The sequence below is a fragment of the Xiphophorus hellerii genome, chromosome 14, assembly GCF_003331165.1.
Source record: "Xiphophorus hellerii strain 12219 chromosome 14, Xiphophorus_hellerii-4.1, whole genome shotgun sequence".
Classification (NCBI taxonomy): Eukaryota; Metazoa; Chordata; class Actinopteri; order Cyprinodontiformes; family Poeciliidae; genus Xiphophorus; species Xiphophorus hellerii.
In genome coordinates this window covers 28,369,408-28,383,755 of record NC_045685.1, presented here as the reverse complement: position 1 = coordinate 28,383,755, position 14,348 = coordinate 28,369,408, and the positions used below count along the sequence as shown (strand labels likewise).

Below are 14,348 nucleotides of genomic sequence, written 5' to 3'. Positions count from 1 at the left end.
GAGCTGAGAGGAGAAAACTGAAACACCTCTGAAGGTTCAGGGTCAAAGGTCAGAACAGAATAAAATACTGAATGATCTGAGTTCATAATATTTATGCTCCACATCTTTTTACTGTCAACAATAAAAATCAGACATTTGGTTATTAACGTCTCTTCTGCTTCAGTGATTTTAACTCATAAGTTCATAAACATCAGAAAAACATTTATTAGTTTAATATTTAAATAAAACCAGCAACTTGACTGATTCCTCAGACGACCTTTGACCTCTGCTGTGGAAACTTTAACTCTCCTGTTTCTGATTGGCTCCAACACTCAGAATAAACATTTTATCATTAAAGCTTCATTTGTTGTGAAATGATTTATTCTCACTGGATTTCAAAGATAATCTGGAATAAAACCAACAGTTCATGTTCAAACTGAAAATCTGACCCATGGTCAAAATATTATTTTACATTTTATTTAGTTATTGTTTTACACCCTATTTATTCATTTCATTTAAATTAATACTCTGTTCTTCAACGTCTCATTTGTAAGAGGAAGATTTTAGAGGAAAGATTTTCTTCTTTAGTCTGTAATATTTCTAAAGTTCAGTAAACATCCTGATGAAAATCTTCATTTGCTCAGTAAATTATTATTATTTTAGGATTAAATAAAGTAACTTGACATGTTGAAGTGATTTTGTTGGAGTTTATTTAATATTCATAGAGCTGCACCAGGATGATATGAACCATGTTGAGACAGGAAGTCTTTTATTGTGAAATCCTTCAGCATCATAAACTAATCATTGCTCTGATTATTAATAATCTATAGTCAAACAGCAGCAGCTCAGGGTTTAAAATATCCAGTAAAATCTGTCCTTTGTATTTATTTTATAATCTTATTTATTATAAATCCATCAGTTTTTCATCATATTTTCATAAACTCTTCATGTTTACAGGATTTACTCACCTGTGGAGGTGAATTTGTTATTTTTGTTTTATTTTATTTATCTAACCGTTTATGAATAAATATAAATGTTGTGCATAAATTTAACCTCTGACCCCGCCCACCTTTATATGAGCAGCTGTGACCTCTGACCTCCTGCTGCTGATGTAAAGAGGGAAACATGTCTGAGTTTGTCTGTGTGAGACGTGCAGCCTGATGCAGGAATGAAGGAGATCGCCATGGAAACCAGAACCAGTCTGGACCGGTTCTGGTCCGGTTCTGATTGGAGCGGTGCTGGGATGACCCAGAACCAACTGGTTTCATTTAACCTCCATCATGTTTCTTACTGATTATTATTAAAACGAAAAGAGAAAATTAGTCTCTCTGTCTGTCTGCCTGCCTGTCTGCCTGCCTGCCTGTCTGTCTGTCTGTCTGTGACCTAATGAGGAACAGCTGATGTCTGGTGTTTTCCCTCAGTACGGACTGCCAGGCTGCTGCTGTCAGTCAGAGGAACTGAAGTTTCTTGATTTGTTGATCAGAACAGCAGCAGCTCAGAGCTGATCATATAAACCTGCATGTCAGTTGGGCATGATAATTTGTTTGAATTTTCTTTTTTTCTTCTTTCTTGCTTTTATTTTTGTCTGTTTGAAATAAGCAAATAAATAAATAAATAAATAAATAAATAAAAATAAATAAACTCAACTCAGGTCAGTCAGAGCTTTAATGAGATTCACTTTGAAAACCCAGACCCACATCCAGCAGGTGGGACTCAGCAGCAGCATCTGGACAGATGTTCCCTCCAGGAAGAGATTCTCTCCCCCAGCATTTTGATCAGGGAGGAAATGACAGACTGTAGGAAGAAATGTGGACTTTTTTTGGTTCTGATTCCCAGTCAGTCTCTGATCTGCTAGTTTGAACCTCCTGAATTTTCCCCATCAGAAGTTCATGGTCTGATGTAAACAACCAGACTTTTCTAAACTCTATTTCATGGACTGGAAGGATCTTAACTTTATTCTGACACAAAAGTAAGTGAATTTGAGACAATCATAACTTCAAATTTGTTTACAGATATATTTCAATATACATGTTTGTGGATTAATCAGTACAATTTTTCTCTTTCATAGTGTCACCAGATGTTCTGTGTGACCCGGTGAAGGTGAAACTCCCAGCCGCTTCCAGACCTGCAGGACTTTCTCCAGGTTTGGTTCTGACTCCCAGAGGTTCTGGTTTGGACTTGTTCGGGTCACATGTCATCAACTTCTAGTCAGAGTCTCTTCTGAAATAAAATCACTTAAAAATGAATTAATTCTGAAGCTCATTGATTCTCAGGCATTACTTACATCTGCTGAGATTATGGAGCCTCTGGAGACAACAGTGCAAAGAAGGATTCTTCATAAAATCAAGGAAGTTATGGACAACCTTGAGCATCCTGCCAACAGCCATCACCATCTTCAATAACTCGGAAGAATCTGAATGAGTTACAACATCATTTCATTTCCCTTTGTGATTGATCAAGTATTTTTGAATTTGAACCCTTGTGTTGTCTTGCGGGTCAAAGTGACCCATTACCATGTTTAGCTGTAGAAAAAATACCGTAAACAATTTTTTTCCAACTTGAAATTTTATGACTTTTCCTAAATCGACCCCATCATTAGAAAAAGTGATTGTTTGGTTTTGTTCATGTTTCCATGTGGGCTGTACACACACCCCCACACACCCCCATCAAATAAACTGGATTGATGTGTGAACTGAACTTGTATTTGACCTGCAGCTGCAGCTAACGCCTCGCATCACACAAGCTCCCAAACACAACAACAAATCTCAGAAATGATAAAAGCAAATTCAGTATTCAGGATAAAGGTATCCTGAATCAAAATCAAAGCAGCTCTAGTTGATTCCTTACTGAAGCTGAGTAAATGTTTCACTGTGCAGCAGGTCACAGGTTGTATGCTGTTGTTGCGCAACACCCCCCTTCTCTCTACTTCCTCTCCTGAGGGGAGATCTGCTACCAGCTCTCCTTCTAACGGGTTAATTGAGTTTCCTAAATCTGCTGGGATTTATCCTGTCCAGAACTGTCCGGACCTCCTCCGTGGTTCCTGCCTCCGGCGCCGCGGACGCCCGCCGGACATTCCCCGTGAGAACCCTCCTTCGTCTCCGCCCACCCTTGTTGTGTTTTTTCTTAGACATTTTTTGGGGGGGTCGTCTGGTAGCCGCCCTTGAGGGGGGGTCCTGTCATGTTCCGTGTTTTTCTGTGTGTTTATTTCGAGTTTCCTGAGTCTCTGAGTCTCCATGTTGTCCTGTCTCCCTTTGATTAGTTCCCAGGTGTGTCTCGTTCCCTGATTACCTTCTGTGTATTTAGTGTCACCTGTGTGTCTTGGCTTCTGTTCTGCTGTGTGGCTGGTTAGTCCATTCGTTCTCTCTGTTGCTACCTGTGTTGAGCCTCAGCTTCCGCTCAGCAGTGCTGCCAGGGATTTGGACTGTTTTTGGAGCATTATTCATCGTTAATCTACCATATCTCTCTTACCTGGGTCTCCTGGCATTTTGCCTCACCATCTACACCGCAACTTATGACACGTTCTCAGGGGAGAAAGACTCACCTGGTATAAATCACATTTTTAACTATTGGAGTAACACTTAAGAGAAATTAATTTAATCAAAGAATGTCATGAATATGTGTGTATATGTTCCATCTTAACCCGTTTAATCCCAGATTATTTCCTGTAAAATAAATTCATGCATTTCAATCCTTGGTCCTATAATAAACACATGATATTCATGAATTATATCATTTTATGTTGGTTATGTTAGTGAAAAGGTTTTATACTCGGCAACAATTGTTGCTGGTGGGAAACTGTACCGTCTGAATGACACAAATCTGACCTATTAATACAATAAAACATAAAAATCATGACCTGCATAACCTATTATAGCAAAGAATGGTTACAAGAATGTTCAGAAATATTTTAGATGTATAAAGATTCAATGCCACAGCCTGCAGATGTCATTGTCTCAATGTGCCGAGTGACCTTTGACCTCATTTGGTCGTTTCATCAATGAGACAAAATCAGGTAAAAATGTCAGTATGAACAAATCTGCATCCAGGAGGAAATTGTCCCAGTTCCACCAGAACAAGAACCAAGAACTCCACCTTGGTTCTGTACTGAACTGGTTTCAGACGTGGCTTCAACTGGTACCAGTCATTCAGTGGACAGATACACTTTGTGGAAAGGATCGCCTTCTGGGAAGGTGTGTGTGTGTGTGTGGGTGTGTGCGTGTGTGTGTGGTTGATTTCAACTGTGGGAACGACAGTGATGAAGGAAACATCTTCAGGTTCCTTCAGGTCTAGAAGATCTAAAACATCTGATAGTTTTAAACTGTGTGGGAAAAACGAGGCTTATAGAATAAACTGGAGCTGATCTTAGTGGATAACAAACCAATGGACAACAGCATAGCGCTGTCTGTGTGTTAGCATAGCGCTGTCTGTGTGTTAGCATAGCGCTGTCTGTGTGTTAGCATAGCACTGTCTGTGTGTTAGCATAGCTCTGTCTGTGTGTTAGCATAGCGCTGTCTGTGTGTTAGCATAGTGCTGTCTGTGTGTTAGCATAGCGCTGTCTGTGAGTTAGCATAGCGCTGTCTGTGTGTTAGCATAGTGCTGTCTGTGAGTTAGTATAGCGCTGTCTGTGTGTTAGCATAGCACTGTCTGTGTGTTAGCATAGCGCTGTCTGTGTGTTAGCATAGCACTGTCTGTGTGTTAGCATAGCGCTGTCTGTGTGTTAGCATCAGGAAGTAAAATTACTTTGGTGTATGTAGTATTTTTATAACAACTGAATTTAACAGTTACTTTATTGTTCTATTAAATGATGCTATGTGTCTGGAAAATACATATCACTGCCCTTTTTTAACCAAAACCTAATTCACATTTTACTTCTCAACCTAAACTTTAAACCAAAACAAGGAGGTTCACCGTGTCAGAGCAAGTTTGGTTAACATGAGGTCCAGCAGTCTTTAGAAAGGAGAATTAGGCCACAGATGGTACTGAAGAGGAAACTAAAACACACACACACACACACGCACACACACCTAGGGAGAATTTATACAGACCAATTTACTTAACGTGTTTCTGGACTGTGGGAGGAAACCAGAGAACTGGAGAGAACCCAGCATGCACAGGGAGAACATGCAGACTCCATGCAGAAAGACCCTGGGAATCGAACCCAGAACCTTCTTGCTGCAAGGCAACAGCTCTACCATCTGCACCACTGTTCAGGCCTCAGGAGTTTAATATGGAATATATTTAATTTAATTTGTTTGGATTTTTGTGAACAAGACAATTATGATCACTTTGATTGCAACAGTTGATCTGTTGCCATGGCGACTGATGATAGACCAATAACTATCAGCAATGCATCATGAAGAGAGAGAGCAGCAGAGCTGCGTTAAGGAAGAGGGCGGTCTCTCTTTACTCTGAGTCTCCAGTCAGACACGAAAAACGTCAAATGAAGGAGAGAAACCATGAAGGAAACACAGCAGAGTCTGCTGCTCTGTAAGTTCATATCTGCTGATTTAAGTATTGATACTGTCTGATTATTGATGATGATGATGATGATGATGGTGTAGGATGAAGGAGAAACAAGTTAGACTGAACTGAGATCAGCAGGTTTACAATTTACTTTGAATTACAAGATTAAAAATAATCCTAATATGTGAACTAAAGACCTGAAGAGATTAGAAAATGATTAAAGCTGGAATGTTTGATAGATGAAGGTCTGCTTCTAGATCACAGATATCAGTTCTATGTCACAGCTCTGGACGTGGAATAAAACCAGTTTAATGTCTGTTTTCTGTAGGTCTGAGTTTCCTGTTGGGCTGCAGAATAAACCGAGGTTAGTAAAGTTTATACTTATTATTATCTCCAAGTAGGAAATGATAAAGTCTGCTGAGGGTTTCCTTACAGAAAGATTAGAAAACAGAAGAAATACATTTGCTGTTCATGGAGACATTTTAATACTTTTGTAAAGAAATGTTTTTATTCTGAATCAATATGTTTATTTCCAGTCCTCCCAGTTCCTCTGACTGTGAGTCCCAGCAGATCTCAGTTCTTTAGAGGAGAATCAGTGACTCTGATCTGTGAGGATGAAAACAGATCTGATGGATGGACTGTGAGGAGAAACACAAGCAGAGAAACCAGGACTGAGTGTGGAGATAAATGGTGGAGAAAAAATGGATCTACCTGTAAAACCAGCAGCATCAGAGAACATGATACTGGTCTGTACTGGTGTGAGTCCATGTCTGGATCCTCCAGCAGCAGCAGCAGCATCCAGCTCTCTGTCTCTGGTAAGATCAGACTGTGGAGTTAGTGTTGCTGAAGCTGTGTGGAAATGGATGAAATGCTGTAGTTTGTCTCTGTGTTGAGGTGGATCAGTGATCCTGCAGAGTCCTGTCCTCCCTGTGATGGAGGGAGATGACGTCACTCTGAGCTGCAGAGCAAAGAATCCAACCCACAACCTCCCAGTTGCTTTCTATAAAGATGGCTCCTTCATTGGTGATGGACCATCAGGTCACATGACCCTCCTCCATGTTTCCAGCTCTGATGAAGGCCTCTATAAATGTAACATCAGCCGTCATGGAGAGTCTCCATCCAGCAGGATCTCTGTCAAAGGTCAGAGGTCAGGAGGCCTGAAAATATTGTTAAACTTTGGTTTTCAAAATAAATTGTTTGGCAATTATTTAACAAATTATTCAATTTTAGAAAAACCAACAACCACTTCTTGTCCTCCACCTACTCCATCACCTCCATCATCATCATCACCTTCCTCCCAGTCTGATCTCTACATTTCTCTATCATGTGTGATTGTTGTGATTTTCCTGCTGGTACTGGTGTTACTGGTTCTACTGGTGAAGAGACGTCGTCACAAAACAAAAGGTGAAATACAAACATCTTGATTTATAAAAGCAGGTTTCTCTATAGTGGTGTGAATGTTTAACCTGCACTACTGATTTTTTAAATGTGTTTTTAATAAATAAAATGAAGTCAGATATTTCAGCACAAAACTATTTCCTCATAAAACTGAACTGCCTCCTGAAGCAGTGAATTGTGGGTAATCTCTGTTTCTTCCAGCTGATAAAGGAGACGACGTCACATACAGCGACGTCCAGATAACTCAGCTTCATCAGCAGAGAGCCAAAGGTGAGGATGATGATGATGATGATGATGTTTGAAAACATCCAAATGAAACATTCGTCTTCATGTTGATCCTTATTAATCCTGATCTTATAACTTCCTCCATGTTGCTGTTTTATTCAGTCAGTTTGCTGGTAGATCTGCAGACCCTGAATGAATCAGGTGATCTGTTGCCATGGTGACTGTCAGTAGGAATGAATCAGGTGATCTGTTGCCATGGTGACTGTCAGTAGGAATGAATCAGGTGATCCGTTGCCATGGTGACTGTCAGTAGGAATGAATCAGGTGATCCGTTGCCATGGTGACTGTCAGTAGGACTAGAACCAGCCTGCCATGTTGGACCGTCTCTGCCTGCAGTCTGTGGTCGTCCAGCTTCCTGTTTCTGATCTAGATAGGTAGATAGATAGATAGATAGATAGATAGATAGATAGATAGATAGATAGATAGATAGATAGATAGATAGATAGATAGATAGATAGATAGATAGATAGATAGATAGATAGATAGATAGATAGATAGATAGATAGATAAATCTTTATTGTCATTGTCACAAGGACAACGAAATTTAAAAGGTGCCATCAGTCAGTGCATAAGCTTAAAAACAAAAAATAACTGTCTCACAATTCACACACAATGTAAGAATTAACAAATAACTAGTAAAAAAAACCCCAATAAAGAACAGCCACATTCTCACATCCATCATTCATGATGATTAATGGTTGTTTTTGATTGCATTTAGTTTTGTTATTGCTATCGGGTAGAAACTGTCTCTGAGACGGTTGGTTCTGGTTCTGGTTGCTCTGTATCTTCTGCCTGAAGGCAGCAGTGTGAACAGAGAATGTCCGGGGTGAGAAGTGTCCTTTGTGATGTGTTGTGCTTTTCTTAGACAGCGGTCGCTGTGCAGGTCCTCCAGTGAGGGGAGAGGGCAGCCAATGATTTTTTGGGCTGTATTCACAACCCTTTGGAGAGCTTTCCTTTGAGCCGCAGTGCTGCTGTTATACCAGACGCAGATACAGTAGGTCAGTATGCTCTCTATGGAGCACTAGTAGAAGGACACCAGCAGCTTCTCCTTGATGCTGTTCCTCCTGAGAACCCTCAGGAAGTTCAGTCTTTGCTGGGCCTTTTTTATCAGCTCCAAGGTGTTCATGTTCCATGTGAGGCCCTGCTCAATGTGGACCCCCAGGAACCAGAAATCAGCTACCCTCTCCACACATTTTCCCCCAATGGTTAGTGGTGTAATGTCCGTTTTATTCCTCCTGTAATCTATTATGAGTTCTTTTGTCTTTGAGTTGTTGAGGAGCAGATTGTTCTCCCTGCTCCACTGCAACAGCCGCTCCACCTCACCCCTGTAGGTGGACTCGTCGCCTCCTGAGATGAGCCCCACCACTGTGGTGTCATCAGCAAACTTGATGATGGTGTTGCTGTGGTGGGCAGAGGTGCAGTCGTATGTGTACAGACAATAGAGCAGGGGGCTCAGCACACAGCCCTGTGGAGAGCCAGTACTAAGGCTGAGGGCAGTGGATGTATGTTTTCCCACCCTAACTCTCTGCTGTCGGTTGGTCAGGAAGCTCAGAATCCACATGCAGGTGGAGTGAGGGAGGCCCAGGTCCCCCAGTTTGTCCACCAGTCTGTGAGGGAGGATGGTATTAAAAGCAGAGCTGTAATCTACAAAGAGCATCCGCACATAGCTCCCCTGCTGCTCCAGATGAGACAGAGCAGCATGGAGGGCCGTGATCACAGCGTCCTCTGTGGATCTGTTGGCTCTGTAGGCAAACTGGTGGTGGTCAAAGCCAGGAGGGAGAAGTGCTGTGATGTGACCCCGGACCAGTTTTTCAAAACACTTCGTCACCACAGGGGTTAGTGCCACTGGCCGGTAGTCGTTGAGGCAGGAGATGTGAGGTTTCTTGGGTATGGGGACTATGGTAGAGGATTTCAGGCAGGATGAAATCAAAACGTTTCCTGTCAAACAAAACCTGAACATTATGAGCTGGGCCCCATCAGGACCCAAAAACAGGAGGAAGAACTTAAATATCTTTTGAAGCTACACAGAAACGTATGAATATTTAATAAAAGAAGCTCAACCAGAAGCTAAACAGTTTTATTAATGCATGGAATGACTTTATTTTTGTAAAATTTATTTAAAAGATAAAAGTTGTGCTGTGTTTATATAATTAGTTTAATTTCTTGAATTGGATTTCATCTCAGTTATTTATCAATTATCAGTCAAACATGGTGGCAGGTTGGTTCATTGTCTGGAGGGGGAAACGTACCAACCTGTTCCAGATACATCAGAGGATCTAGGTCAGTCATTTTGGCTACAATGAGAAATAAATCCTGTTCATCTTTCAGCATCAGTTCCTCCAGGACTCCATCTCCCTCAGTAGTTCTGAGTCCGTTCCCTCCGGTTCTGTTCAGTCTGCTTTAATCCGCCCTCCAGTTCTTTTGGTCAGGTGTGAACAAGTAATCTGCAAATAAATCAAACTCTAAAACCGTCTAAAACCTCGCTCTGGGTTTGGTTGACGTGAGTATATGAACACCAAGCGGACCGGAGACCGCTCCAGAAGAAGGAAGTGGACTATAACGCAGGGCATTCTGGGTAAATACAATCCAAACTAACATGCTAGCCTAGCGATAGCTGGAGAAAAGGCTCATGGATTTTAGCCAAAGACTAAAGAGAAATCCTCCACCTGCATGCCACTCTAGTGTTATTACATTACATGAAGAAAGACGTTGTGTCGTTTCCTTCAGTGGTTCTTGGTGCAGCGCCCCCACAGGCCAGGAGGGGAACAGGTTGGTTTGACTCAGAACCACAGCAGCTGGAGGTGGAGCAGATGATGGAGTTCTGGGTCCAGTAGAACCGGGTCGACCGGACCATCACTATCCTTAAACATGAACCGATATCGATCAATATCTTGTGTTTCCTCCATTAAAGCTGCTTCTTCTCTGTTGGACTCAGAGTTGATGGAGTTTGGCTGGTTGTCTAGAATCTCCTCCATGGTGACATCATGAGCTGGTGGATGATGGAGACGTTTCATTTCTCCACCTTCTGTGTGAGAAATGAAAGGCTGCAGATGATTGATGGAGTTTAGATGTGAAGAGGAGCTTCACCAGTTCAGTTTCCCTCAGAGCCGTTAGCATCGATCATCGTTAGCATCGATCATCGTTAGCATCGATCATCGTTAGCATCGGTCATCGTTAGCATCGATCATCGTTAGCATCGATCATCGTTAGCATCGTCATCGTTAGCATCGATCATCGTTAGCATCGATCATCGTTAGCATCGATCATCGTTAGGATCGATCATCACTGAGATGTTTATGGTTGTTATGTTGAATAGCAACAAAACTGTTGTTGTTCAGCAGGGTTGCTGGACCACACTGTCATGTGGTTCAGTTTCTGAACATCATTCTCTGCTTCATGGTTCCCTCAGTGAACTAGTTCACAGCCAACAACATTCATCATGACTCTGCCACCACCGTGCTTCACTGTACCTGATTACTGCCACTCTCTTCACTCCGTCTGAACTGAACTTTATTTTGTCCTCATATTCAGCAAACAGTTGATTTGTTCAGATGAAACTTTGTTCTGGTCATGCAGATCAGCTTGATGAAGGACTGACTGCCTGTCCCTTACTCCATGTTTAGCGCCACCTATAGGCCTGGAGGAGTAAAAATAGTCTGATTGTACCTGTAGATGTAGATTTTAATAATCTTATGCTGCTTATTTTTCAAACAGCAGCTCAGTTTAACTTTTAAAATTAGAGAAAACACATTTATCTGCCTTCTTCAAATAACTTTTATGTCTGATAGGTTTATTTTAATTCCTAACTAGCAAAGATTCAACCAGAGGCAGTATGTCTTTTCTGCAGAAAAGAGGGAAGATCCGAGACACGGAATACCGCTGTAAAACACTGTCTGGGATCAACTCTGCCCGATCTTTGTCTGCATTTGGCTTTATTAGAAAATACAAGGAAGGAGGTTGGGCTTTTTCAAAGTCACACAAAGAATTTGACCAATGACCTTTTTCTACAGGGTGCTCTGGAACCTTCTGTTACACATGTAGCTGATAACACAGGAACGTGCAAACGTCTCTAGCCTCCAGGCAAACATCCTAAAAATGGTTAATAGTGTTTCACAGAAGAAAAGGAGTCAAGTAAACATCAAACAAAATAATAATATGAAAACATAACTTTTCAAATAAACTCACAAGTAAATGAACTTAGATAATTATTCTAACAATGTCTATCATCATTTACCCCAGTAAGATGCAGGCAGTATATGAATAGAGTTATTGATAATCAGAGGATCTGTAACGCTCTGATTCCTCTCGGTGTGTTTGTGCTTCACCCTTTGTTCCAGTTAATGGTGTCTCTGCGTGTGAAAGCTGCCCTGCGTTTCCTCTGGAGGTGTTGGTGGTTTCTGCAGGGTGGTCTGCAGACCTGCATGTCACTGAGTCGAAGTTTACAGAGCGTCTCTTTGATCTGTGGTGCAACGTGTCGACTTGGATTGATTTAGCTGTGAGACTGTGTGGTCTCAGTGTTTCCCACCTGCTAGTTTTACAGTTATTTAAGTTCAGAACAGACAAAACAAAGAGTTAATGTCTGCATGAATGATATTAAAGCATTTATCTGACAGCAGCGCTGCAGTATATTGACCTCATTTCATATTTATATATTTACAGAGAGTCCTTCATCTGCCATCTACTCAGACGTGAGAACAGACGGGATCAGTTATGGAGAAATCAACATCAGAACCAACAGAACCAGAGGTAGAACTGCTGCTGATTAATGTCTGAAATAATCTATAAAGTTTGGATTTACAAAATAATGAGAAATATGGCTAGACTTTATATTAATATTTGGATTCTACAGTTTTATAATTATGAAATATTAGCATTCAGTAAACATTAATGCTCAGAGGTAAAATGCTACCTCAGAGGTTCTTGAGACTTTGCTGTTCCAGAAAAGATCTTGACATGATCTAGTGACCTCTGACCCCACTGAGGTTCCCTTAGTCCAATGTTGTGCATTGCTAACTAAACATTAGCTTTTACTTCCACTAACACTAGATTGCTGCACCAACATGATATTTAATGTCAGCTAATGCACTAAATTCAACCATATTGATAATCTTCATGTGTTACTAACACAGTATAGCGCCCCCTACTGAATCAAACATTGCACACCTTCCTGAATGATTCTTTGGAGCAGACCTTTCACTCATGGTTTCAGTTTTATAGTAGTTGAGTTTTGCTAACCGTTGCTAAGTTAGCCTAGCTGGTCATAGGAAGGCTTTGGTCAGAAAGCACTGAGGACATCAAGGCTCTGATTGAGGAACAAACTCAGTAGAACCGAACCAGCTCTGTGATCCTCTGGGTTTCTGGTTTCACAACAGCAGATCTGAAGTTGGTAACTAAACTCAGAGTCTAGTTAGCTCTGAAGCCTGAACATGAGGACAGAAGAAGCTCTCATCAATGGATGCAGATAATATGATCAACTTGCCCATCTCTGTTTTAGTTGCTACTTATAACAACTCACATCAACACCATATCAGAGCAGGAAGAAGAAGACCTGGGGGTTTCCAGACTCCTGTTCTCTGTTGATGGCTTTACTGAGGCGGAGGAGGTTGCTAGTCATCTTGGTGGGACGCTCATCAATGCAGTGTGCTGTGTGTGTTTCATGGATGGGTTGAGTCGGGTTGCTGGTGTTGGGCCGGTGGTTGGGCCGGGCTCTGCATGCCCTGCTCTGGTTGCCTGCATGTTGGTGCTGCTGGTTGCAGTGTGTACTGAAGGGGCTCCAGCCCTTTCTGGATGTGGGGCCACTGACGTTTTGGTTGGTTTGGTGCACTGGCAGCGTGTTGTACGGTAGCAGAGGCGATGTGGGGGCCGTCTGCCCTGGGTGCCATCCTGGTCTTGGGTCGGGAAACTCGTTCTGTAGTTTGGTGGCGTCTGTTCTGTTGTGTTTGTAAGGTGGGGTAGGGTGGTGTCACACAGGGTATCTTGTCTCCATGTGGTTCCAGGGCAGGATGCACTGGGCCTGCTGGGGGGGAGGCTGAGTGTGGAGCTGAGTGTGGAGCTGAGTGTGGAGCTGAGTGTGGAGCTGAGTGTGGAGCTCAGTGTGGAGTCACTGATGGGCTTTCTGAGGCCAGAGTCTATCTCTCTCTCTCTCTCTTTCTCTCTCTCTCTCAGTGCTGGTTGTTCTGGACTTCCCGTCTCTCTGGGAAGGTTCTCCACTGGTCCCTGTGGTTCCATGTGGAGAACGGTTCTGGCCTTACAAATGGGTTTTCATCCTTCCAGGCTGATGTCACTGACTTTATTCTGCTCTTCCTTGTTCAGAGGAATTAAATATTATAACTGGATGTTTGAGATCATTTGGTCGGCTTCATGTCATCAAACAGGTTATTTTTAAATGATCTTTTGATTTTACAGGTCAGGCAGGACTAGGATGGAGACATGGCTGGTTAAACTGAATCTTCAGAATATAGTTACTAACAGTTCAATTGTGTTTTAATAAGAGGAACAATTAATTTTTCCATGTACATTTGATAAATGATTTTAAAGTTTTCATAAATCTGTTTTTAGTTTTATTTTAACCAGAGTTTATTTTCTTCCAGATGTTCGACTAGATACAAACATCATCTACTCTTCACTGAGGTAGTCCACCAGTCTGACCTCTGACCTCCAGCTGCTGCTTCACCTCTTTATTTCACATTTAGTTGTTTTATTGCTTTGGCCCAACATCATCTGACTTTAACATCGTTTCTGTCTGGATGTTTAATCAAATGTTTCTTTCACACAGTTCGTTCTGCAGTGAACTATTAAAGTTTTCATTTGGTCTCGGCTGTTTCTACGTCGTTGATCGTTCTGGTTTCTGTGGCTTCAGAGCCGATAGATTAGAAATGTTTTCCTGTTTGCTCATTTCTGATCTGTACAAACAACCAATAAACCACAGAGTGAAAAAGGCTTCAGTGGAAACTTTCAGAAAACAACCAGAGTGTGTGAGGGCATGTGTGTGTATGTGTGTGTGTGTTTATGGTTGTGTGTCCTGTCTGTCTCTGTGTTGCCCTGCGACACACTGGTGACCCGTCCAGGGTGGAGACAGGCAGCAGCTCCTGTTAGAAAATGGATGGATGGTTAAAATCCTGGCTGAGGCCTTTTCTGTGTTGTTTCCATGTTACAGTCCAATCAGTTGTGGGTCTCATTTCTAAAGGTTCATCACTTCCTACACAAAGGTTGTGATAAAAACC

General features: G+C 41.8%; 4 protein-coding genes and 1 long non-coding RNA gene across 6 annotated transcripts in view; 3 read left to right on the top strand and 2 right to left on the bottom strand.

The window, feature by feature from the left end:
- LOC116732561 (muscle M-line assembly protein unc-89-like) overlaps nt 1-14,348 on the bottom strand; it is a 444,643-nt gene that overhangs the window by 199,481 nt on the left and 230,814 nt on the right. The window lies entirely within an intron of this gene.
- LOC116732604 (high affinity immunoglobulin gamma Fc receptor I-like) overlaps nt 1-14,348 on the top strand; it is a 218,664-nt gene that overhangs the window by 163,623 nt on the left and 40,693 nt on the right. The gene's annotated exons all lie outside the window — the stretch shown is intronic.
- LOC116732605 (high affinity immunoglobulin gamma Fc receptor I-like) overlaps nt 1-14,348 on the bottom strand; it is a 185,917-nt gene that overhangs the window by 149,036 nt on the left and 22,533 nt on the right. The gene's annotated exons all lie outside the window — the stretch shown is intronic.
- Nucleotides 1,566-2,225, top strand: LOC116732684 (uncharacterized). Its single transcript, XR_004341852.1, has 2 exons — nt 1,566-1,948; nt 2,048-2,225. It is a non-coding gene; the product is annotated as an uncharacterized LOC116732684 (long non-coding RNA).
- Nucleotides 4,813-14,087, top strand: LOC116732613 (high affinity immunoglobulin gamma Fc receptor I-like). 2 transcript variants are annotated; one of them, XM_032582935.1, is made up of 8 exons: nt 4,817-5,466; nt 5,771-5,806; nt 5,979-6,257; nt 6,337-6,582; nt 6,673-6,846; nt 7,042-7,110; nt 11,785-11,871; nt 13,716-14,087. In XM_032582935.1, the coding sequence occupies exons 1-8, from the start codon at nt 5,436-5,438 to the stop codon at nt 13,757-13,759; spliced, it is 966 nt and encodes a 321-aa protein (XP_032438826.1). In that variant the 5' UTR covers nt 4,817-5,435; the 3' UTR covers nt 13,760-14,087. The 2 variants fall into 2 exon arrangements, with proteins under 2 accessions (XP_032438827.1, XP_032438826.1); XM_032582936.1 differs by lacking the exon at nt 11,785-11,871 and having other exon boundaries at nt 4,813-5,466.

Bases quoted from the DNA above. Each gene is read 5' to 3' on its own strand.
- LOC116732613 (XM_032582935.1), top strand. From the start codon at position 5,436: ATGAAGGAAACACAGCAGAGTCTGCTGCTCT. The intron at 6,583-6,672 runs GTCAGAGGTCAG...ATTCAATTTTAG, and splicing joins CAGCAGGATCTCTGTCAAAG to AAAAACCAACAACCACTTCT. The intron at 7,111-11,784 runs GTGAGGATGATG...ATATATTTACAG, and splicing joins TCATCAGCAGAGAGCCAAAG to AGAGTCCTTCATCTGCCATC.